The sequence below is a fragment of the Venturia canescens genome, chromosome 1 (genome assembly GCF_019457755.1).
Source record: "Venturia canescens isolate UGA chromosome 1, ASM1945775v1, whole genome shotgun sequence".
NCBI classification, from domain to species: domain Eukaryota; kingdom Metazoa; phylum Arthropoda; class Insecta; order Hymenoptera; family Ichneumonidae; genus Venturia; species Venturia canescens.
This window is the reverse complement of record NC_057421.1, coordinates 23,644,463-23,671,342: the sequence shown is the minus strand read 5'-3', so window position 1 is coordinate 23,671,342 and position 26,880 is coordinate 23,644,463. Positions and strand designations below refer to the sequence as shown.

Sequence of the window (26,880 nt, the reverse complement as noted above, 5' to 3'; positions counted from 1 at the left end):
AAAAAAAAACGGTCATGCGAAAGGAATACCTTAATGCGCATATTCATTTCACAAAATGTCGAGTCTCCTGAAAATATTGAAAAGTTTGTTGTTGATGCCAATCAAATGGACGGAGGACAAACAATTCGGTAAATTTTGCGATGGAAATATTGTTGAACAGAAATAACGCTAGAACGAATGTCAGTAAATTTGAATTTCAAATGCACGCGCTCCCTCGGACAAAGTATAAACTTATGTTTTGAAAACTTTGCACCGTTTTATATTCCGAAACTGAATTTTGCATATTATTTACATAGAAACTAATGATCCCTCGCTACAACATAAGTTAAAGGGCGCCTACGCCCTCGAGAGCTCTAAAAGTAAGAGTGGGGTGTCCGTACACAGGCGCTCTGATACAAAACCGCGTTGCAGATATCGCTCGCTTCATGAATATTATTATAAGGCCGTTCTTCTTCTCGGCTGCATTCCCCGCTCTCGGAGCAATGCTTAAAACATAACTGTGTGGCTGGAAACACGCGTGGGATTCGTAGCTATGACCTGCCTTCAATTTCCAAGCGCAACCATGCGGCTTGTTACCGGATTTTGCAGACAAAAGAACACGATCGTCTGTTCATACGAATACAGAATATTTATCTTTAAATATTTCCTGTTGTTTCATCCGATCCTTTAAGCCAAACGAAAATAGTTGAAAACGTAAACCCTCTTTATTAAGGACGGGCTAACGTCTATTCAGTGGGAAAAAGGCCAAATTTTAAGAAATTTTTAGACGCTACAGGCAATAAAAAATTAAATTTATTCGCACTTTATATTAGGCACTTTAGAAAAAAGTTGTCCCTCGGTGAACAGTGTAAATCGAAATCTACTCGACCAATCCTTTTGAAATTTGACATGGTACTTCCTAACACAATGAGCCTTTTTGTTATTGTAAAATAAATATGAAAAATTGAAAAAAGTTCTCGTAGATACCTGGTCAATTGTGTTAAAAAGTACCGTGTCAAATTTTAAAAGAATCGATCGAGTAGATTTCGATTTACACTGTTCACCGGTAGACAACTTTTTTCTCCGAAGTATCTCTGCTGCCATCGAGTTAATTACTGATATTCGAGTTTTAAGAATTCAGGAAATTCTTGTTCATATATCGTATTATGACGTCACAATCAATAAAATAGATTTGTATTATCTGTAGCGTCTAAAAAAACCTAAAATTTTTTTCACCTACCCCACCCTTAAGACAAAGTATAGGAAAAATATATCTCGGGAGAATTCGTTTCTTGCAAGCAGAATAAAAGCTTTTTTCGATATTCTGCCTCAATTTCCTCCACATCCTACAGCAAACTACCGCATTGCACTGACACGCGAAAGGTAATGGGAAGAGGGAACCGTTAACGAATAATTACTGCGAGTCTTTTAAGTATCCGCCGATCCAACTGCTTCTGATTCCCTCGTGGAAATTCAAACGAAGGTCATTAGTGCTTCTTTCAGTGATATTTATATGCATAGGGTCGGCAAACGTAACAAAGCGATAACTCGTTGCTGTGACTCTCGAATTTCCACCGAGAAAATACGCGGGAGACCGCTGCACTCGCACACTATGCTCGAGCTCTGTTTGTGCGATATCTCCCGGGTTATCTCCGGTTAAACTTCAAACACTTCCGGTGTATCATTATTTATTGATAAGTACGAAAAAAGAAAGCAACGAAAGCGCGATTGGAACGAACGTGAAGGAATGGCAAACAGTATCTCGTTAATTCTTGATCGTGAGTTATTACGTGTGGCGAAGAATCGAAATTTAAAAGTTTGCGACGTGCTTAAATCACGGATCGGGGAGAAACAGACCCGAACTAATCAGTCTCTGAATTTGTCTTGGAAGCTGTAAATATATAAATATAAAAATCACGAGATTGGGGAGGGTTCAATATATGTCAAATAACCAGATTGTAGAACGGTCGATATTTTGAAATTTTTAGGTTATAATATCTGATTGAGAAAAATAAGTGATTCGAAATTCTTATTTCCGATCGACTATATTTAGCAGATTACGTGTTTAACCGAATATTTATTCTTTGAATTCGTATTTACTCGAAAATATATATATTTCGATAGTTTTCATTTCGAATGCAATTTTAACAGACCATACGAATGTCAAAAGTTCATATTTTCGAACTAAAAATGGAGAGTAGTTGCTTTATAGACAGACCAGAATATGGAATAGCAAAAAATCGGAAGTGAATTTTTCGAGCCTATAAAACTTAGATATGCAGAATAGCGATGGCTCGAAGTGAGTGAGTGAGACGCGTGTATTTTTTGAGTTTCTTTATTTCGATTGGTCGACTTTCTAAACGTTTCGTTATTTTGACCGTTCGACTTTTTTGGTGTTTGAGTATTTCAACCTCAGTAATATTTATTCTTTCGTTATTATATTTCCGAAATTGTGAAAATTCACAATATCCCTTATTGTAGTAATTTAGAAATCGAAAGAGTGATACTAGAATTTTTGAAAAATCGATATTTCAATCGTCGCTCTATGGGCGATTGTTACATTCTCTTTTCGATGTAAACGTGCTTCGAACCTTGTAGTTTCTATTTTATTTATTTTCGACATTCAAACCTCTAGTCGAATTGATGTGTCTCCATATTATCATTCAAAGTTTATAAACTCGAGATTTTAGCTGTTCGAAATTTTAGTCATTCTAACATTTTATTCCCACCCACGAGATTCATGAAAATTTCATTCCACGAGGCTGTATTCGAACGCCCACAATATTTTGTTGAGAAATCCTCACAACATTTTTTTCAGAATTCGAAATTTCTTTTCGATTCTTTATGAAACTCTTTGTGGCTGAAATTTTATAAACAGCACAATAAGATCGATTTTCTTCCTGTTTCTGTTTGCAGCCGCATCGTATCGAGGACCGGGCGAGGACGAGGACAAAGATTCGTACGCGGCGAGAATCGCTTTTACCGGAAACTCGCGGATCCTGGGACCGATTTGCATTGTCGTTGGTGCACTCATGCTCGGCCTCGGTGTGCTGTTGTGCATGCTCACGAGACGAGCGAGACGAAGAGAACGACTAGTTGGATTTCATTGTCCCCTTCACGGTGACTTTTATCCATTGAGTCCCGTCCAAGGTATCAAAATGCTCGGTAAGTTTATAAATCCTCATAGGCACTATCGTTGTGAATGTTCGTTATTGATCGATCGCAATCCCTTACAAAAGCTACAATTCCGCGCGCCATAAAGCCGGCAATTCGAATTTTTCAACATTTGCAAATATTTTTATTTTTTCTTCTTCTACTATTCGTTTGAGTTCGCTTTCATTTCATGATTGCGGTTCTGCGAGAAAACCAGTTTCGGTAAAAAAAAAAACCCCACAAAGATTAAAGTAAATTTCGTGTCCTCGATAATGAAAGGCCGTATGAACCCCAATCAAATTTATTTAGGCTGTCAATCTTTCACTTGATTTTTTCCGAGTACGAAGAGGAAAAATTTTGTGTGAAATGAAGGGTAGGATGAAGTGTCACGCGATAATAGGGCTCGAGGAATTAACAGAGGAAGGAAATGATCCTCAAAGCATGTATCCGGCATTTTCGTGTTCAAATTACAAGGGAGACGCAAAAGAGCGTGTCCAGACCTATACATTTACAGGAATATACGTATCGAGTGCATGCATAAGGTGTTCAGATTCGAACTGGTAACACAAAAGTGGCTTTACACGCACAACGAAGAGGAGAAACATTCGAAAACTTGTCTTTTCTAAGTTCAATTCTTTCGGTTTGTTGAACAACTCCCGACTTCACGTAGGTTATTAAAATGATTTTAATTCGTGTAAACTTTCACATAAAATGTAGAAAATCGTTGATGAATCGAAAATTATGAAGCTAAGACTGTTGGCACAAATTGAACATATTTTATTTACCTGATTGTGGGGTCAATGATGAAATGTTAGCTGCCTAATTGCTAAGGACAAAAGACAAGAAATTTTCTACGCTCGATTCAAAAGTTCCAACAGTAAAATAGCGACACCCGGTACACATAAATATCGGAGTATGAATAGTTAGTGTCTCCCCTAAGGTAATGTTCATCAGAATGTGCAACGTCGAAAGAGGGGAAAAGTAATAGGGACGGGAGCTGTGCGAATTACAGCGTGAGAAATGACAAAGGGAGAAATGATGCGAGAGCGTGTATGACGAGACGAAAAGTTCCGTCCGTCGTGAATACCGTGACTTCGATAATGAGTGCGCTGAGAAGGATTTTCGAGACGAGATTCGCAGCGGATATAAGGTCGAAAATTAGATCAGGCGTGCCAGCTTCACGGTACATTGGTCTTTGTTCTCGCGAGCCGACACGCCTGTGCACATGAACTCCCCTCAAAAAATTGACACGAATTTGATGGCTGCTCTGTCCTCGCAGTTGTTGAAAATCGTTATGGAATTAGGTGTAATGGGCTTGAAAGCGATTGCTTTCGCTCGATTCACTGAACGCAAGCGTAAATTTCTTACTTCGAATCAGCGAAAATCTGAAAAACTATATGCACGTTATGGAATATTCATTTCGAATGGATTGTTATTAAAAAGTCCAGAAAATCCCTGCGAAACCTTTCGCCGAGGCCACGAGTAAATTCCTGAAGAATTCCGAGGATTGGTCAGTCTCGCAAAAGCATGCAACAGTTCCCTCAATTTCTCTCTCTCTCTCTGCCCTCCATTATAATAACTGCGAGCCTAAGGTCTGCATATAATGAAAGGCTGGAAGAGCGACGGTAGTCAAAGCTTGTCAAGTTAAAGCACGCATCGCGTGGCGAAGAGAAATAATCCATAATCTTGTTAGCGTCTCTTGTATATTGGCCAATAAAAAAATGGGATGAAAAATGCGCTCTGGCCTTGGGAAAGGTCTCGTAGTACGGTTTTGCAAACTCGTTGATAACGAAGCTCACTAAATGATTACTATATTGGCAGAGAACAACTATGTGTACAGATTACAATTGGTACGAATTTGGAACGAGGCTGCTGGCTGGATCATCAACGTGAGAATTGAGCTATAACTAAATCGTCTGGATTCAAGCTGCTCTGTAATGTCAGGGAGTTCACAAAGGCCGTTTCAAATGATGTATCATTACTGAATTAGGCCTCACATATATCTTCCTTCTTCTCTCTTAATTAACTCAAGCAAAAAATACTCTCAACGTTTTTTATGTAATCTACTAATTAAACCGACATGTGTTCAGCACACGTTTTTCGAGTTCCGTACGAAGATAAATTGTAATGTTCTGCATAGTTGAATAAATATCAAAATATTGCTGAAGCAGATATTTATTTGTGAGTTTATATACGAACGAAATGTGATATTTTTCTACTTTCGAAAGAGACGTCAATGAAATTTGCTCAAACTCAATTACACCGAAGGGAATTTTCATCTTTTCAGTCGTACTTTGGGAAATGTACCAAGAAAGCTTTGCCAAACGATTATGCGAAAATTCTCCACTGTCCCAGGATCGAGGAACCGTCTCGAAACAATTACTCGAGAAAACAGCAAACCAATTTTTTTAAGGATTAAAATCATTTGGCGAGAGAACAACGACGATACAGATTTATGCGAAGTAACATCTCTCCTATAAATGCTTGGCCTGTTCACGCTCGGTCATCAGAGAAAATCGATAATTAATGAGAAGGCCTGTAAAAAATTGAGCGCGGAGTAAGCTGACGAAGCCGTTTATATCAATCGGATGCGGATGAAATTAACAAGGCGTTGTTCAGTTTAATTTACCGCTTAGAATATGAATGAACGAGCCAGTTATTTTCAGTGTAAACGAAATGCTGACCAAACTGCGATTTTAATTAACGAGGCGACTATTCACCCACTCGACCATTTACCTCGAGCTGTGAATCATTACAGTTTCTAGCGACATGACACGAGTTTTCGTGTTTCACGATAGCGAAACGCGGTGTAAACGCTATTGGGCATTGGATTTTTTACGTTTTACAAAAGTCGTTAAAAGAACTTTGGTGTCCCAGATCGACGGTGTAAAAGTTGATCATTGTGAAACCCATAAAAGTCTCGACGCTACCATAAAAATCAAACGACTTTTAAAAACTTTTACATAATCGCGAATCCAGCAGCGTTCCCAACTTTTCCTATACATAATACACGATAGAAAACTGAAAAGACGAATTCGATACATTCCTACAAGAGTGGCAGCTTATTTGGATTCATCGGCTTGGATGATCGAATGGATCATGAGCAGATATTCGGCAAACTATGACAGCCGCACGCTGCGACCTGCTCTTGAACTTTTATACTTTTCTTCCAAATCTTAAAGCTTCGGTGATGGAACAATATCTTGAAAATATGCAATCATTCGTGTAGACGAGAAACATTACCAGACACAAACAAATACGAAAGAATGTTTGCATTTTTAAAAAATCTTTGGCCTGCAACCCATCCAAGGAACGTTGATGTCTTTTGTGACTATTTTTATATGTCAACGTTGGAAGTAATCTCGTGAGTTCTTTAAATTCCACGCCAACAGTTCACGCCTAGAAGCTTCAGGGGAGGTGGTGTCTCGTAAGGTAGAAGTCAGGCAGCGGAAGTCTCGTACCGTCACACAGTTGAATGGAATTTGCAGCTTGCGCTATCCCACTATACGCCGGTGCGTTTATTGCAACATAAAGATACGTTTACCGCTCGAGCGCGATATCATGAGAAATTAATCTTCGACATTGAAGTCTAACATATGAGTGATCTAAAGTGAGGCTGGCAAGACGTCAACATGGTTAGAAGTATTTCGAACGAATCCCTTAAAGTGAAAATTGAAAGCTTGCAGGAACAGTAATTTTTATGAGGAATTCGTGTCCTCAATTCCAAGCATCATTTATTCCTTTGTATTCTGCTCGCAAACTTCGTTTGCGAGAGTTTTTTCAACAGAATTTTTCCAATCTTCCAAGCCCAGATTCTCAGTTGGTCCATCACTAAAATTGTGCTTACAATTCATTTTGCAATATTCGATAACATCGCGCTCCGGAATGCTTTTCCAATAAATACCAATTTGGTTTATACATCCGTTCCACCTGCGAGTGATCTATTGCCAAACCTCGTTAATTTGCAGTCCACTCATTAACTTAAGCCTAGCGAGAACCTGTTCAGAGACACTGTGCGGCATTATAATCCAGGTCGTGATCTGGATTAGTACCGATAAACTTAACCCTCTCTATACCAGGGAGCGGTCGCACAAAGGGTTTACTCGTAGGGTGGGAAATTACAGGGAAACTCGTCGCCTATATGACGACCAAGCCATGCGTTTCGAGCTCATTTTCATTTTGTAGAAATAAACGAGAAAGAACGTGAAACCCTTGAGGCACGAGTGTATTCAAATAATTGTGTAAACTTGTAATTCTATAGAAGCTTATTGTCAAAAAAATCTCGATCTCATTAGATTCAAGATTATTGAATTTGTTTAAAAAATTTTATAAAATAAAAAAACTTGTTGTCTGATAGACTCCGTCTTTGACTATGGATATATTGATGAATATAGATATAAAAGAGAAAAAAGGAACAAACGAAGTAAAGACGTTTGTTTACTTGGAGACAGTTTTTCTCCGACGAACGCGGTGAAAAAGGACGTAAAGTTTATGTCATGGAAATATTCAATCAGTTTATCGAATATCAATATTTTGTGTTATAATTACGTCTTCACTCTTAAAATTGTACTTGAGTACAAAACAAGAATAACAAAACAAGAAAACAAGAAAACAAGAAAAACCAGAAAACAAGAATAAGATTTCTTAACGTGATGCAATTTACTTCTGTGCGACCAAAAGAACGAGCGATGGAGATGAATTAACAGAATTAATACATTTTTTCCTTCATTTGAGTTACAGCTAATCAAAATTTCGTCAGATAATCTACTAAAACTTAACGTTTCTTTATAATTTACATATCTATTGGAGCAATTATATTGTATTTGTGTGCGATAATCTCTATGCTCTATTGGATTGCTCACTCGTGTTTTTTCTCTAATTCAATGAAGATCCTCCTCAAAAACTGTCATATCGATCACCTCAATTCTATAGTTATGTCTCTTCAATAAATTCTCAAATTCTCAAACTGGAGCAAGACACAGTACATCATCGTCTCGAACGAGTCTCGTGAAAATTATCTTCTCTTGTGAGGATTAATCTTGCTCCGTATCAATTGTCATAATATTTTTCCTCCTAATCACTGAATCCTAATCAAATTTCTATTGCCTTTCAGAAATCATACATTTTCTTGAACCGAAAGTAGCTCGTTTTAAGATAATTCGAGTTCGATTAGCGGATACATTTTCTTTGTCAAATTAACCGAGTCTGTCAGCTGAGGTTTTTGAAATTTGTTGAATCAGCCGCGTCTAAAGAAAACGTCAAAGTCGGTACTTCTGCATATGAATGCGTTGCCCTATTGATTTCCGCGGCGCTGTTATCGAGTTTTCCGCTTTGTTCAGCGCTTTTTGTTTTCAGCTTTTTTTTACTCAGCATCGAAGGCGAGGCAAATTTCTTGTGAACCGCCCAGCGATGCGGAACAAAGCGTCGCTGCGGTTTCGTATAACTTCCTCCCATTTTTCCTCGAGTTCGCTCGGGTATTATGTGCCCTGGATGCATACGTACGCTATGCCGAAGCAGTGCGAGCGTTTCAACCGGGAGCAAAACGCGTTTACCACTGATCCGAGGCTGCAGATTCGAAATTATTTGCTCTTCAGGGACTAAAGTTCAAAACGCCCGAGACGGGCCTCAAATCTAATTGCAAAAGTTGATAAACTCATGTCGCAGTTTAGCGAATCAAAGCTGTAATTGCACACAGCAGCTAACACGTATTCAGGACCGCGTGAAAAGTTTTCATTTGTAACATTTCACAAGACCGCGATCGATCACGACGTTCTCACGAGCGGCTTAACAAAAACGACCCAATTTGAAATCCATTTGTTGGGACTGACTTCTATTTTTTCATGGCTTTCTCGAGATATCATACTTGAGAAAAAAAAAAACAAACAAATCGATTTTTCAAAGATCTGACTACCGCCAAGTGCCCCTACCGAGTTCGAATTATCGCTGGTTGCAATCGAATTCACCATTCGAACAAACAAATCAGAAAGCTTGTCATTTCATTCGAAAATATGATGCCTGCGTAAAGCTATCAGAAGTGATGACCCCATAAAGATGCATAAAATTGATTCCGGAAAGTGCACAAAGCGAAACATCATTCGATAACAAAACGAGTGTCGATGCGTGAATGATATGAAAATATGGTAGCACGCAAGGGGAAATGGTACGTTAAAGATTGATGTACGAGTTATAAACATAAAAAAATAATGCAACTTTATAAAGTAGAGATCGACGTGGGCGATAGTGATAAAAATGAATGCAAATGTCGCAGTTGAAACAGTGCTGTATACGACAAGAATAAATCAAGTAGTAACTGTAGATAAATAAATGAGATATGTCATTTGAACACTCGCATACCCTTAAATTTTTAACGTGCCCATGCACGAGGGCTCGGTACGATAAAATTTATTTCCCAGTTTCATGATCTGCCATTATATTTTAACATTTCGAGTTTTCATCACACTCATATTTTACTTCGTACACGCTGAGTTTCGTGATGCGAATTGTATGTGAGCAGCCTCTGTCGGAAAAGCCTCGACCCTGCCGAGCATGTTATTCACCCCGCAATTTCGATCTCTCTTTTTGAACATCTTTTTCGTTTTCAACTCGGAGCACCGAAGCAGTGCAAACTTTTTCGTTGAAAGCTCTCGTTATTGCAAACCGGTCTGAACAATCATTTCACGTCGTTATTCCCGCATATTTCCATTCGCATATGTTGTAATACGTATTTTTGTGCACATTGCCGCGACTTTTATATAACGGGGGAGAAAAATGCCAGCGAAAAATGAAAGCCGAGTATTAAGAGACGAGTGAGAAAAAAGTGATGAACCGACGATATTTAACCGCCAGGAACAAAAGTTCAAAATACTTTTTGGCAGTGAAAACCTCTTTAAAAACATGTTTGCCGAATGCGTAACGTATAAAGGTGAAACGCGGCACACGAAAATACGACTATCGACTCGTGTCGCGATCGAATATTTTTCAGCTTCGTTTTCGAAAATATGTAAGTGCACACAATAGTTGGCTGGCACACCGCAAGGGGGTTGACCTACATAACTGAAGCTCTTGAAGCCTTAATGCAATGTGCAAAATTCGACGAACTTTAGAGTATGATCGTACGGGATCAGTTCTCGAGTTGTCTCAACAGTTTAAAGTGAAAATGATTAATTCGGTGACGCAAAACGAGGCTGATTTTATAGAAAAATTGTACGAAAAAAATGCCTCAATTTATTATCGTCGAGAGACCCGAGGAGTGATGGATTTGACGATCACAGTTTTACCATCCTTTCGGTGGGCTAAAAAATTTCTGAATTAAGATAAAACGTCCCATATAACAAGTTACAGTGCGATATTGAGGCTCTCTTTGGAAGAAAAACTACGTACGCGGCTCATACGGTAGCAGCCCAAGCGGTCACGGAAAAGGTCAGGTCGAATGAACGTGCCGGGGCACTGTCAGGGGTTGGTCGTGCACTCGCCCCTGTTGAACCCTCCCGCATAGCAAAGAATCCGGTTCTCAAAGAGCAAACATAGTCGTGGTCTCTGATAAGAGGGTAATTAATATAACGCGTTTTACTTCACTAGTACCGGGGCGGTGCAGAGGAGGGGGGAACGGAGGAGAGCAACTAATCCGAGATTATTGCGGAAAGTGGGTCACGAGACTATTCGAGTCAGACACTCGAGAAACCGACAAATGTTGGCTATTTTATTTATACAGCGCGTCCTCTCAACGATCCTTTCAATCCTTCGGGAGCAGTAATTAAACCAAGATCGCAATCCTGCCTCAAGTGAATTTACATTTTCACGTTATTTTATTTCTTTTCGTTTGTTCGAATTTTGAACCAACTTTGTTAAAGCATATGATTCACAGCTGAGAATTGAGTTCGTTTCCAACCGTACACATGAAAATGAAAATTTTCGAGCATTTTGAGGAAGAATTAACGTTGAAAAGCCCATGCATTCAGACTACAAAATTTTGTTATATGGGATCGAAAACCGCTGGTTTACCTTTTCACAAGGCATCTTTTTAACAGTACGTTTGTTTATATCTCTCAAATAATTTTTCGAGGATAATAACGTATAGTTGAAATAACTAAATGCACAGTCATCTCACGAGCCTTTGTCAACTGTTAACTGGTTCCATGTGATCGAATATTTCGTTCGTTTGAACAAGTATTATGGCTTAATAGCAAAGGCACTTGGTTATTGAAAATATATAAGCCGCGAAATAGTTGGAATTTTCTCAAACATACAAACACAGTGGGATCACTCAAATGGTGACACTTGGAACAACAAAATATTTATATGTAATGTTTTGAACAAGGATTTTGTCGAGGTAACCACATAGCGATAGTTCTATCAATTTAACAAAATAGTTGAGCGATTTTGTTTATTCAAGGTCGAACATTTTCTTCAATTTACTTCAGTTTAGATCGTTCGACCAAAGTACTCTTGTGTTGACTAAATGTTGTAGCAACATAGTGCATTTTGTTACAATAACTAAACTGCTTTTTCAGTGTGCAAAGAAAATACAAATTTTGTTGAATTTCGTATTTTATTTAGCAGCATTCAATCTATTGGATTCTGCCTTGTTCTTTGGGGTACAGAAAACAATGCTCCATAATCTTACAATCCACGTGTATTTTAATACGAAGCTTTCAGCAGGATTCAACAGCGTAAAGTAACGCTGAATGGTCTTTAGAATTGCCAGGGATACTACGCACCGTTATTCCTTTCATTAAATTCGCGAATGAAAAAATTCAATCCATGTGGATGTATGAAACTCGCTCGTTTTTCCAGTCGAAGTCGTTGTCACGTTTTCCTTTTTTATTGCATCTCTCTCTCTCTCTCTCTCTGTACATGGAGTGCAATAAATAAAAAATGTACGAGCGAGTTTTCTCTCGAAGGCATTAGCGACAAGTTCATTCGTGGAGTTGGATGTAAAAAAACCTCACAAGCTATACATTTACGGTGTAGAAATCTCGCGGCGACGATTCCATTGAGTAAAAAACGCTTGTTTCCTAGTCGTTTCGCAATGAGAGAACACAACGAGGCTATTTTCCAATACTATTATTCCGATATCGTGACCGTACAGACATAAAAGACGTAGAAGCGTCTACGTCACAACTTCCACATTCAGAACTCAAGTACACGAATCTAAACATTGACTGTGACGCGCCGGGAATAATGTGACGTCTATGCCCCGTTGTATTCACAAGCCCACAAAGAGACGAGGGATTTATCGAATGATTTTCTTTCTTTTCATTCCAGGGACGCCAGGTAAAGACGTGGGTCGTTGGCCGAAGATTCCCTGTCTGAGGGGTCGCTCGAACAGCAAGGGTGGCATCAATGGTACGAGGAGTTCGCATATGGGTCCACCACCAAAGTGTCCCCTCTCGGTGCTGAGCAGCACGAGAAGTTCGGTCAGCAGTTCACCCCTCAGCCCCTGCCCAACGCCGATGCCATTCCTCGTGACGTCAAACTCTGTCAGGTGGATGTCCAAACATTTTTTTCAAGCCTCTTTTTAATTCGTCGCGGTCAAATGCGAAGACTATCTAAATGGGAATAACCATTTTAAATTTGTACATTCATGGCGAAATCGTCGCTTGAAACGATTTAACTTTTCGGCCACGCTTCCAATTACATAATTTCATACGAGTTTGTACCCCGCGCAACGTGGATACAGAATTTTTCATTCGTCCCGAAATACTTGATTGCGGAATAAACGACCAACCATCCACTGGCTCGCGGATCGATCGTTGACAGAGCTTTTCTGAACGCTTCACGGTAGAATCCAACAGAAATCACGGTGAAAATATTACGCCTGTACAGAACAGGTCTCTCGCGGATTCCCTTGGCTCTCGTACTAATGTGATACCGCATATAGAGAACCGAGAACAAGTCGCTGGGAACGACACTCCTGCGGGGGGAGTTTTGGCATCCACGTGGAAGGGTCGGATTTAAATGATAAGATAGACTTTAAAAACTAGGAAAATGTAAAAAACGCTTTGTTTTGGTAAAATATAATTTTTGTTGATTATTATTCTTCGAAATGGAAACCGTTTTGCTCAGTTGATTTGGTTCGAAAATTTTAATTATCAACTCTCGACTATTCCTACCATTGAACAGACGAATGTTCGAGGTTTCGAGAGAATTCATTCAAATAAAATCGGCTCTGAGCGAATATTGATATGCGGATTCCAGGGAAAACGAGCTTTCCCATACAATTTTTTATCTTTCCTCTCAAAATTATTGTGAAGAACGTTATCATGAATATCACGTATACGTGCGTGGGTTTGTAAATACGATGATAACAGTAAATCGAGAATTTTATTCGGGATGAGAATTTCGTCGAGGCATCGCCCGTCGAATGGAGGTCATCCACGTGAAATTGTCACTGCAACTAAAAATATGCACTGTAGAATTATGAGTCGAGTGATAAAACTGCATCGATTATCGTTCCAATGATTGGTACGTGTGTACCAACGGGCACACGAGAAAGGAAATGTTAGAGATCGCGAGACACCACAGCCACGCGACGCTTGTTCTAAATGTGAGCCGACCATTGCTCTGGTGCGGTGATAAACTCATGCATATTTCAAAGTTTAGTCTATATGCGGATACGAAAACGACACGGTCATTATGCACCTTTTGTTCATTTATTATCCAGTACTGTCTGTGACAACGTCAAGAGTATGTTCGTCGTCAATCAATGACGTATTTCGAGTAAAAGCTTTCCAGTTACAAAAACATTTTTATTCATGATTCCTCGTATCTTTCTCGTACTTTTCCACAAGTTCTTGATCTTCGTGTCACTGACAACGAGATTAATCTCCGTTTGAAAAACTACTACGTTTTTATTGTAGGGAGATGTTCGACGGGTACCGCGAAGATAATCGATGGAAACGATTGAATGAAAGGATAAAATTCGATGGGATTTCGGAGCAAGCTTTGTAAATACGGCGACAGTAGAAAAATCGTCCTTAACTCCTTCGCAGTGAGGTGAAAATGAGATTTTCGTGGCATTTTTGTGTTGGAAAAAAAATTTTCGTAGATTTGCCTCAAATAAAAACTGAAAACTTGGCGAGTCAGAGGGCATTTGGAATTATTAATATCGGACTTCTGCTTCGGATTCAGTGACCTCGGGATCGTAAGCGATATCTAGTTTCGTCGAAATCAAACAATTTTTCGTATTTTGAAAATCTGACGTCGAATTCGAATTCAGCCCGAAGCGAAGGGGTTTTCCATAAAAGTGCACCGTTACGCGTATGAGACATTAAACAAAACCGGAAGTCATGAAGTACCGAAGTCTCGACCATTGTCTCGGCGCAAAAGCCCAATTCCGGTAAATCACTGACTGAAAAAAAGGCCACCGGAAGCTCTCGCGTTCTCGTTTTAAAAAAACGTGCTGACCTTCGAGTCGCCGATTCCCTTCCACGCGTCTTTACTATACAGAGAGCGTTTTTTTTCCCTCGACCCAACAAAGTTGAAGGAACACAATCAGCATTGATAAAACTACTTTTGAACTTTCATCCCCTCCGCGGCGAGAATCCCCCGAAGACGTCCAAGACGAGAGTTTTAAATCAAAGTTTACAGCGTTCGACATAATCAAAGTTCTGAGCGGAAACGCTTTTTCGATACGTATCAAACAGCGGTGCTGCGACGCCGAAGAAAAGATGTTCGTCCTTGACTTGCGTGTTTGTTCCAAAAGAGCCGCCTCGAGTTTTACCTCCGCATGAGTTTACGTTCACAAACTCAAACAACACGCAGGCTCCCCGGGGTTGATGACGCTCGTCGATGGAGCTCGAGCACTCAGGAACATCCACAAATCCCCTGCGTGCAACGCATTGAATAATTCATTCTCTCTACGTGGTTGGACCACCAACCTCCCCAACATTCTCATTGCTCCTCTCCCTCCCTCTTTCTCTCTGTGTGTTTAAGCATAACAGTATCATCCTGTCATGCCCATCCGTAAGACATCGAGGCAGCGATCACCCCGGTGATTCGATCGTTAGATTCCTCCCTTTGAAACCTTCCGCAGACCGAGCTGCAGGCCCTGCTGACTATTAACGTTGTATAATCATCAGTATAGTTTCCGAATCGCCACGTTGGCTTTACTCTGTCTCGGTGGTCTCGGTGTCTCTCTCGCTCTTTCCAAAATGCTGCCTCGGCGAGAGCAGAGATGGATTAGTTCCGCGCTTATTTGGTGGCATCCCATTACCAGGGACGTGATGAATCCTCGGCGTCCCTCCACGGATGCTGACGAATTAACATTCCATCACTGAATCGATGTAGTTTATGGAAAAAAAAAAACTCTACGAACGCCAGATTGTCGCCAGGAAATATGAATTATACATCAATATTTCTTGGCAAGTATTTTTCATGGCGATATCAAACGATGGTAGTGTCTTGCCAGAGGGAGATTAATAGAGAACAGAACGGTGATAAATTTCGTTCAACAACGTCGAACAACGATTGACGTGTGCTACGAAAAACCGTCCATTTGTTTCGAATCACGAGAACGAATGGCGAGGGATCTTCCAAATTATTAATTTTAATTAAAAATTATTCATTTTGCCCCAACGTTATTAACTTTTTCAACTCCTTCGGGGAGAGGGAGCGATAACTTGGGTAAACCGCCACTGGCAACCAGCAAACAAATTTCTTCGTCAATCTGAATTCATTTACGACGCTGAAGTTTCCAACGTTGGAGTCCAACGAAATGAACGAAAAAAACGTTTGTAATTCACCAATTTTTTATTTCACGAATCGTTGGTGCAGCTTGAAAAACTACGAATCGCAAATTCGGCCGGGAACAAAATAGAAGAATTACTGGAATTATTGGAGAGTTTTTTCGATCATTTCGTTGGACCCCAACGTTGGAAACTTCAGCGTCATATTCATTTAATTTCTGAAAATTGGTCAATTCAACCATTTTTTCAATATCCCAATTCACAGATGTCTCTAGATTCAAATAATTCTGTTCGCAGAACTGATAACACTGAATTCCTCATCCATATTTTTGGTTGCTTCAATAAAATTGTGTTCGAATCTCAATTACAACGTAAACCTAATCGTGCATGTGAATTAATGGTTCACGTTAATTCGATGACATTTCGGTGCCTGAATCTTCCTCTGTTTGTGGCTGCGCACCAAAGCTTCGTCGGTCCCCCGATACTTATCTCGAAGTCCGCAAACTTTCATGTCGTCTTATTTCAAAAGCATTCTTATTTTCATATAAATCCAAATATTTCGATGGAAACAAAAAATATATTTCGTTTCGGTCAACAGGATTTTTTCTCTCTTCGTGCAAGATCCCAAAATAATTTCATAACAATTTATCCAATCCCGAAAACCAATAATTCGCACGATAATCTGATCGGAATATAATTACGTCGGTGGCATGCAAGCTTCGACCCCACTGATCACGGGCCTTCCAGGAAAGTGTCCATCAGTTTGAATCTTCATATGAGCGAAAACCGACGATCGGGGGCAAAAAATGCTGGCTCTCCTCAATCCGTGAGATCGTTGCATTCAACGCGTCTGTTGAAATGTACAGATCGAAAGTGTCTAGAGACGCGAATCTAATTAAAGTTCGTCGTCAGTAAGGTAGCGGCTGACCCGTTGGCTCGTGCAGTCAAACTGGGCTTTTGGCTCAGTTTTCATGACTCCCAATGGTGATGTAAATTCGCTGGGTCACCGTAATTGTGGATTATAACAGTGCTTTTCATGAGCGAATTATAAACGCTGCGACCGTTGCACATTGAAACTCTATCGCCGTCCGCGCTGTTCATGTGGATCGAATGACTTGATGGAGTCTGATGAATTTCATCCGAAGCCCATTATTAAGGTGCAAACATTCATTGAATCTGATCATCATCGCCACGAATCATCTCTGTCACTGAATTATCGTAATCAAATCAGTATTTCCATTGAACACATCCCACTTTACATAATTTCACGAGGATATGAACTACTTCTCAACACATCAAAGCACGAGTGCGCTGTCGAGATCGAGTGGACGCAACTCAATTTCATAATCTCGAGTCCTGAAACCACATGAGTTACGGACGGACATACGAAGGTACAGAAATGCACACGAGCAGACTTGTCTTTCCGAAGGATCAATAACGAAACTTTTAGCGTTTCGACGTGGCCGAGTGTTGGTGCGCACTATCGCGGACGTATTGTTAGATGTGCATCGAGGCTCTACGTACAACGCGCGTATATCAAGATGTGTCAACTTTTACACGAGCAAATGGATTCGCGCATACGTGCTCTCGCTGTACAGAGTAACAAGATACGCTATCGCCAATCGATATTGCAGTACAATCAATTGAGACACAAAACGACTCTAACGTGAGTCGTGTGTACAAGAAACTCAATCGACAATGACACGCGTTTCGAATATACCCCTTCAAATTAATCCCTCTGTCTGACGAACTTTATCGATCTATCAAGCTTTTATTGTCGATTCCTAAAACCTCGAAGTGAATCGTCACATTCGAAATTTTTCAACTTGGAGTTTTTCCTAAGCCTGGAAAAATGTTTGGTTGAGTTTTTATATTCCTTCCTCAGAGATTTCAAATTAAATTTTATTTTTTCATTTGTTTTAATAATTTACTAGTTTAATAAATGTTAAAAAAATTTGATTAGATAAAAAAAAAATTAATTGAAAAGAATTTTAATATTGTTAGAATGCAGTAGAAAAAAGACACTCGCCCTGTCGACTCGACGGTGAAAAACGAGCGTATTTTTTGCCGTTTATGTAAATCGATGAAACTGCTTCTGCTTTTTATTATCTAGAACGTTCGTTGATTGATTACAATAAACTGTGTGTTCTAGCAGCGGGATGGTGCAAAGCGTGGGAGCAAATCTATCGCCAGATCAAACTTTCGGTTCGATAAGATCGCTCTCGGTGACGAGGGAAGTCGCGAGTTTCCCACTTTCGCGGACCCCAACACCGCCGCCGCAGCACAGGTGAGTTTCCCCTCAAATAATTTTGTCTACAATTTAATCCAACAATCACTACGAATTCAATGAATTTTTTCAACATCGAGTACATAACTCGGGAGCAATTTCCTCAAAATTCCATAGAAAATTTGTTAATCAACGAAAACAAAAAGCAGTTTATCATTTTATATTTACTTCAATTGCGATCCAAAGAAATTTATCAATGAAAAATAATCATTTACCGAGCGATAAAACGACGTGGGCCTGCCTTAGAAAATGAATAATTTATAGCACGTGCGATCTCAGCGTATAAATACACAATAAATGATTTTGAAAAGTACATGCATGCGTGATGCATAACTACAGTCAAGTCCGCCTTACAATTATAGCGCGAGGTGTCGTGCCAATTTCAACTTCGACGTTCAACCCAAATAAATGTTTGCGCCGGCTAACGAAAAGAGATCTGAGACGTTGAAAAAGAATTAGTCCGCATTCGGGTTTCATCGCGTGATGCAAATAAATGAAGTTTATTTCGTAAACGAAGGAATCAGCGGCGGCACGCTAATTTCGCGCTAAATGAAAGGCGCCAATTCAAGTGTATAGTCCAAGGTTGTAGCGTTAGCAAGAAAGTACTTGAGGGCGATAAAACGAGGCGCATTTCTTTGAAGTCAACCGAACGAAAAGCAAGCAATTTTTTTATCTCTCATTCTCTTTTTCTAATTTACCTGAGAGCCTCCATTATAACAGTGTCTTCATTTGGCGTATACAGACACATAGCGACGTAGGTTTTGTGTTCCACGGTTGCAACGCGCACTCGACGAAATAACCCCATTACCGATATTAATATACTCGAGGACGGAAAAATAGCTCGTTCGCGAAATAAAAAATGTGCGGCACACGCGGAGAGTTGCCTCGAAGCCGTTGCTTCTGGTAGACAAGATATTTTCACTTCGTAAATATTGTCCACGCTTGAGAAAATAAAGAAAAATCATGAGAATAACGGTTTGAGATGAGCCGATGTAACAACGGTTTCTCTAGGGAATATGAACACCGAGCCGGATTTTTTTGGGGTTTTTTCGCGATTTTTTTGCGACGAGGAAAAAAAACAAGGAGAAAAAAGTCTGTTTTTATTCCTCGCCGCAAAAAAAACCGCAAAAAATGATGCGTCTGCCACACGGGGTTACTCCCTTAAGGTCTTTTGTAACGATGCAATAGAACGGAGGCTCGAAAATAGTTGAGCCGAGACCTCGAAAAATATCTTTGAAATCGCGTCCACGGTAATGACGAAGGTGTATAAAACTTATTTTGCATTTTTTCAGGCCCGTAGTAACTACGAGTCCGGAAGATCTCGCGGGCATCGAGAGTCCCTTGAGAGACGCCTCTCCGAGACCGGAAGTGCGGGTCGTAGCACCTTCGCATCGTCAACCACTGGCGGTCACGAGTTCCGGTGGCAACGGTTCGAGCGTGAATCAAGCAAATCGTAAATCCGTCAGCATATTGTTGCCGGATCACTCGATCGGATGACCCCAGCACGGCTTCGTGCATCGTTGCGAAGAGGCTCCCCTTTCCATTTGAGATACGAACAAAAATACAGAACACTAAAATACTCCCCCATCATCTCTCCGCCTTCATAAGTGGCATCGAAATCGCCGCGATCGATCACTTGAAGCCTCTCCAAATCTTCAACCAATTATCTCGTGCCGAAGATACGAAAAAACGTCTGACAATCCACGCAGCGACGGGGAAAAACGGTGGGAAAAAATGTTCCGAAAACTACGTCCGTTCGACGGTAGCGATGAACGGAAATGTCGGTAAATTGCGCGGAGAACTCTCACAAAAATCCAGTAAATACGGTGACAACGACCACAAAACAACAATTCATTTTAGTATGCTCAGCGGATTTTCGTTCATTTGCTTTGCTTTTTACGATCGTGGATTTACGCGCGGAATATTGGAAATTACAAATACGAGAGTTATCGACACAACGATTTTCCGGGGAAAAATGATTGAAATCTCAGCTTGAAAAAAAAAAGAAAACTCGGCAAATACAATCCTGCTCTCACATCAGTTACGCAGTGCCACATAGAATTATTGATAGAACGAATAAAAAAAATCCATCCCCACGAAATTACTGCGGCAGAAGCATCCACGGCAATCTACCGAGTGGATAATTGATTTTTTTATTTCATCTTCTTACGAATTGTCACAATGCCAATGATTGACCCAGATTCGGGGGAGGCTCTGAGAAAATGTCAATGTTCAACGATTTATCGCTTGTTTTATCTTTGTTTCTCCGGTAGTAAGTGGTCGAAGCTCGGCTCGGAGGAGGTGAATTAGTGATGGGTGAGATTTGGCTGGCACGGAGGTGCTCGATAATTGAACCGATCGATGAAAAAGTACAGCTGAAACTGAACGCTTATTCTTGCTTTATTTTTTTCCGGATAAACCCATCAATCTCATTTCGATTCTGAGGAGCTATATCGTCGAGTTTTAGAGCGATTTTGCTTCGTTAAAGATGAAAAAAAAAGATAGAAAAGCACGACGAGCCACCACCTTCGCCTCGCGGCGCTCCTCGATCCTTCGATTTCCAAAGGTTCGGTTTCATCGAACAAGGAACTCTAGAAATCTGCTCAGCTTCGTCCCCTAGTGAAACTTGAAGCGACAGCGAGTTGGCGCTAGGTCGACTCGACAGGATCGAGTGCTCAGAATACAGGGAAAAATATTCTTCTTCTTCGTCTCTTACTTTCGTTAGGAAAATGGAGAACGAGCAGGTAGCGAGTGCGGAATAATTTATATTTTACAATTCGCTAATAAAGATGACGAAACAAAAAGGGATGAAATAACATGCGTCGATACAAAGCCACGAAATGTCTTTTCGATATTAGCACCGATCGAACGACGAATAAACATTGGAGGAAGTTACCGAGGAGAAATACGACCGAAGACAATCCATCTGATCGAAGCAGTGGTTTCAATTTATTCAAATCGTCGATGATATGACGTGTAGAAGTTAAAATAAAAACAAGGAAAAATAAGACACTGCAAAAGTAGGAGAAGAAAATGTAGCTGCGAGACAATACGGACGAGCGGAAGTCGTGCATTTCGTTGATCAACAGCCTCAGGAATCGAGGAAATCCTTTCCGCATGGCCTCGAACGTAGTTGAATACGCATAACTCCCGCGTCTTTTTAGCCAGCGCGCGCGCTCAATCAGGAGTTTCATCATCGGAATACAACGCATCGACGCGATCACAGAAAAAAAAGTTAAATAGAATTATCTTGGACATTCCACAAAAGAGCGCGATAAAGAGAGTTGAGAAAAGTGTCGGGTGTTTTTGAACGTGTGACAACTCGAATCGCACCAACTCTCGGGAACTTAACGAGAATCGTTGAACGAACGAACTTTTCCAAATCGTTGCCCAGTAAACGGGAAAATTCACGGTTCTGCGAAGGACGACGAAGCAAGAGAAAGAAAAAAGAGCGTTATCGATACCGGAGGGATTGTAAATCATTATTTGTCCCCCGCAATTAGTAAGACTCGTGCAAAGCAGAGCAATGGGAAGAACGGGCAGGATTCTTCACTGGTATGAGATAACGCGGTCTGCTCACTAATGGAATGGAACAACGAGAGGAAAAAAACGTCGTTCCTCTGTGTAAGAAAAGCTGCTGGAGAGACTAAAAGCTTCGAGAAGAATAATGGATGGGTGCTGCTGGGAAAGCATTTAAAAACAAAAGACAAGGGCAATGGTGAAATTTATTTAGGAGAATAATGAACGCCTGTCAACGGTGTGGAAAAAGATAAGGCAAGTTTTACACCGAGCGACCAGACTTGCTTGAAAAATACAGTCGACAAATAATGCTCGATGAAATATTTCGATATTAACCTTCGAGATATATAAGAATGGGATTTACGAATATGAACAGAAAAAAGAAAAGAAAAAGGGGTTAGGGACGAAGGGATAAACGGTGACAGGAAGATGGGCGCTAATTGGATATACCAGCTATTAAAAATTCAGGCTTAAGTTACATTTTTAGATACTCCATGTTTCGTATTATGCTCATTCGATCTTCTGATCTTTCTCTCTTTAATTTTCGAACTCAACGATCTACGCTCATTTTATCAGTTTTCATATTCAATCGTGTAAATTAATCGAAATTTATTGTTTCTTTTTGCTCTTCGTAGGTCATATAGACGACTGAATATTTTAATTTTAATCGTATTTTATATTTGATGCATGAGCTTGGTATAAACGTCCATGCGAATGTGCAATCGTTCTCGCTTTGTTTTATTAATTTACCATGTTTTTTTACGAGTTTCGTCGACTTGAGAAGGTCTCTGGATTATCGAGGGAAAGATGAGTGAAGGATCATTTTAGAATTAAGATTTCCTAGTCCTGTAAATATACGTAAGCTAGATAGACGCGAGAATGTTATTGATAAAGAGGGATTAATCGTATATGAATGGAAAATCGAGACAAGAATCAGCATTGTTTGGCAAAATTTGCTAATTTTTTACCTTTTTCAATTCAATGCCACACATTTTTAGGCGCACGAATTGCCAGATTATTAGAAGCAAACGAATATCGAAAGATTAATAATTTAAGAGAATCTCATGATTCGAGAAACACGGAAATAGCAAATATTGTTTTTTTCCGTTTTTCAATTATCAGCTTGAAAAAAAAATAAAAAATAAAAAAAACAAACAATGTCAAGAACCGGTTCCAAATGACGAGTGAATAAACTCAAATTCCGAATTCGTCACTCCAGTCATCGAACTTGTACGAAAATCAATTGGAAAATGTGACTTTTCATATCAGCTTAAAGGCCATGAATAGGGTAAACGTTGGTACTTTAGGTGTTTTTTTCTTTATTTTATAAACAAAAATCGGTTGGATGAATTTGAATAAAACCTTGTACAGATCTCTTACATACTCAGAAGTACTGGAAAAAATTTTTTTTTCAATTTTTTTCATGGTTTTTTTTGTACAATGGTGCGTTGAATATGACACTTCTTGAATCGGCGTTGAAAGCAAATCTCAGCAATGGAACATCTCAGGACAAAAAACCAAAAAGATTCTTAAAATATACGCTATTAGCTGTCGCATGACGCAGGGGATTTTCAAAATATTGTTTAGAAAAAAAATGCCGACCATTTGAACAAAAATGTCACAATTTTTGTGCATTTCTCATTAGAAAATTGTTTATAAAAGAAGGAGGAAAAAAAGTTATCAAAAAACGGCTACGTCATGCCGAAAACATACGTTTTCCCTACTAAATACAATTTGAATCAAGTCAAGGGGTGCCATTTCCAACGCACCGTTATATAAAAATATACCATAAAAAAAAAAAAAAAAATCCAGTACTTCTGAGTATGTAAAAGATGTGTACAAGGTTTCATGTAAATCCACCGAACCAATTTTTATTTATAAAATAAACGAAAAAATTACCTAAAATCCGAACGTTTGTACTGTTCATAGCCCTTAAAAACCCACATCGATCAATCATCGATCGATGGGCTACCGTTAACAAAATCATTTAAAAAATGCCTACGAAATTTGAATTGCTTGGAAAAGAAAAGAAACTACGAAAATAAAAGAAAATACGAAAGAAAAAAAAAATGAAACGAATTTACAGCTCGTTCGTAATCATTTTGTTTTTATTTATATTTTATCTCGGCATAAAAGCCTTAGATGAGTATCGACACTGAATTATTGATCGTTGGATACCGGCATATTTGGACAATATAAAATAATACGAGTTATAGAATCGTCTATATAGAATACGTATCATCGAGGAAACTCGTACGTAGCTCAATCGCTAGTGATTCGAATAAAAAGTTGAAGAAAGAAAAAACAATAAAGAAAAATTCATTCGCCGAGGAGAAGGAGCCGCGACGAAGATTGAGATAAACATTAAGACATGAGAAGAACCCATCGATGATAACGTTGTTAGGTGATTTTTGAGGTGTGCCAAAAACGAAGAAAAAAAATATCGTTAGAGATGTACTATTATGGAACGAATGAACGAATTTAAAAATAATAATAATAATAATAATAAAAAACTAAAACTAAAATCGTTTTGCAAAATATCGAAAAAAAAGTTGCGATCACAGAGGCTTTTTTTTATCAAAGTCCCCGGCGATCGTCCTGAGAATAAAGTTGAAAAAGATTTGTTAAACCTCCAGTATTACCGTAGCAAGAACATCAGCAACAAAAAAAAAACATAATAAAAAAAAAAAACAAAATTGATTTGCAAAACGAATGGCAAATTTGTGATCTTTATTCTCAGTAAAACTAGAGCTTGTTTAACCAGAGCTTAATCATTATCGCCGTTAAGAATTGATTGTCCGCCCTCGGCGCGTGCGCGCACGCGTGCAACTTCTCATCGTTATATTTATTCCACAAACGGCCGAAAGAGAGAGCGTGCTAAAATTTCAAAGAAAAAATAAAAAAGACCGCTGCGATCGAGGGATCCGGCGAATGCATTTTCATTGCCGATTTACGACTCTTCTCCTTTTTTCTTCCTCTAAGACAAGTTTGTGATAGTATAAGTTTAGTACGAACACATGTTATTGATTATAGGTGTTAAGAGTTTTTAATAATTGAGTATGTTTTCAAGACAGTACTGTTTAAGACATGAAACACTTGAATATGCCTCGATCGCGTCCTGAATAAAGTAATAAAAATGAAAAAACAAAAGAAAACCGTTAAGAAAGAAATCGAAGTGTCCGGACGAAGGAGCGAGAGTAGTGGGGGGGAGGAATGAAAAAACGCGGAAAATTTTGGATATCAAAATAGTCGTTATCGAACGTCCACTTAGGCGCGTCTTCGAGGACCTTCGAAGATTATTCAAAGAAATAATAAAAGTGTCTGCGAAGCGTATCAAATAAACGCCTATATTGCATATGTACTAACGAAGGATGTTAAATGACAATGAGACGAAATATTGAAACTGCATTACTTTTTATATAGTTGTCGAGATTTAAAAGAGGCTGATTAAAATTAGATCGAATATCAATGTATTTCGCCATTTGATATATGAAACAGAAAATGTGTGTTTTGTTCATTAAATACGGAACACTTGTAACCCTCGGTTCACATGAAACAAAAAGAAAGAAAGAAGAAAAAAAATAACAAAAGAACGTAAAGAAACAAACGAAATATAAAACATGTATACATCAAATTATACATATTAATGATACAAGTAAAAGCGAAATGATGAGACAGTCCGTAACGTTTGTAATTTAGGATAACGATATATATCCTTTGCGTATTTAAGAAATCTCATTCGGAGGATGAAAACTATCACATGGCCTCTCTCACTATATTCCCCTTTGGACGTTCCCGGCGCCTCGCTCTTCTCTCACTCTCGAGGCGCATATCGCGACGGGATTCAATAGAATAATCCTTATTAGCATTTTTCTATAACGAATCATCTCGACGGAAAATTATAGAAAAAATAAATACACACACACCCACACACAGATTGATGAATAAAAATTATGTAGAAAGTATTCGAATTTACGGTTTTCTTATTCGAGTGACGTGTACCCAATTCGTCGTGATTCTAATGCAGTGAGGCTCTCAGCTGTGCCCTTGGGCCTGCTGCCACTGGATCCGATGAACCGAAGGATTTTGTGAGTGACTGAATAAACTTCTTGATCGCATTCGAGTCGCAATTCCGTAACAGCAGAATGAATTTCTGGTGTTATTTTTAGAAGTTTTGCGAAAACAAAAACATTTGCCTTCGACGGGTTAAAAATTGGTGGTGTTTTCGAGGAATCGAATCGACGAGCTACAAATCTACCACGGTTGAACCCGGAATACATATATAGTCAAAGGACGCTCTTGAGCGCTACATATCGTGGTAGTATGATTGTGGGATAGCATCGAAAATTTTTCGATAAAAATATAAAAATGCATTCTTGGAAAAGTTATCAACATCGATGAAAAAACCGGAAAGCTAAATGTGCCCAGAACTCAATGCTCAAGTCCCGCCATAACGCAGTAGACATGTTATTGGTGTTAAAATTTGTTCGCAAATATGAAAATGGTTTTTTCTCAAATTATTATTCAATTTATTTTTTTTTTTTTACAAGCTTACCCTAACGTTGCCGAAGTAGAATTCCACGTGTCGTATTTTGTGCCCTGTTTTCTCAATTTCTCTGGAATCTACGAACGATAATTCGTATGGCATGTTGAACAACAGACGCTTACACTGCGTGATCGTCACGTCCCGCGCCTCGGTATTAGAGGCGCGAAAATGCCGTTCACTCCCTCCTGGTGGTGATTTTGGTAAGCATTCAACATATCATTCGTCGATAAAACAGGAACACTAAAAAAAAATGCAATGAGCGCGTTAGTAAAATCAAGAAATAAAATTTACTTATTTTAGAAAGAAAATTCAAAAATTCATCAAATATTAAGATTAATAGCATTAATAGACACCATTGCAGATCACCGCTAAGCACAGATTTCTACCGAGTTATTTCCTCATGCAGTGTGAACAAAAAATTCGACTTTGTTTTCTATAACTACAAACAAGGACAATTAATTCTCACATCAATAGTCAACAAAACAGCAGAAAAAATGTGAGGAGAGAAATTGAAAAATAATGTAAACACAGTGGCGTAGCACAGTGGCAATGAGTAAATCGTTGCTTCTTCCCATCTCAATGCAAATGTTCATCGTTCACGTTAGTGCTTACGCTACTGCGCGTAGCCACTTTTGGCTTCTCTTTCCTTTCTCAGATTGTCTCACTCACGAGTTTTTCGCTGTGCAGCAGCAGCAGCAGCAGCAGTACCA

The 26,880-nt window shown here is 39.3% G+C and overlaps 1 protein-coding gene and 1 long non-coding RNA gene across 5 annotated transcripts in view; one reads left to right on the top strand and one right to left on the bottom strand.

The window, feature by feature from the left end:
• LOC122419375 (uncharacterized) overlaps positions 1-25,589 on the top strand; it is a 69,862-nt gene extending 44,273 nt beyond the window's left edge. For 3 of the 4 annotated variants that reach the window (XM_043433876.1, XM_043433874.1, XM_043433873.1), the window contains 4 exons: positions 2,896-3,144; positions 12,397-12,616; positions 17,971-18,105; positions 19,398-25,589. In XM_043433876.1, coding sequence (XP_043289811.1) covers positions 2,896-3,144; positions 12,397-12,616; positions 17,971-18,105; positions 19,398-19,602 — 809 coding nt within the window. In that variant the 3' untranslated portion in view covers positions 19,603-25,589. The remainder of the gene's footprint in view (positions 1-2,895; positions 3,145-12,396; positions 12,617-17,970; positions 18,106-19,397) is intronic. The other variant, XM_043433875.1, reaches the window with a different exon arrangement.
• Positions 1-26,866, bottom strand: part of LOC122419382 (uncharacterized) — an 81,421-nt gene extending 54,555 nt beyond the window's left edge. The window contains exons 1-2 of the long non-coding RNA XR_006262888.1: positions 26,637-26,866; positions 26,180-26,410 (exon numbers count right to left, since the gene is read on the bottom strand). This is a non-coding gene — a long non-coding RNA (uncharacterized lncRNA). The remainder of the gene's footprint in view (positions 1-26,179; positions 26,411-26,636) is intronic.
• Positions 26,867-26,880: the final 14 nt, after the last annotated feature.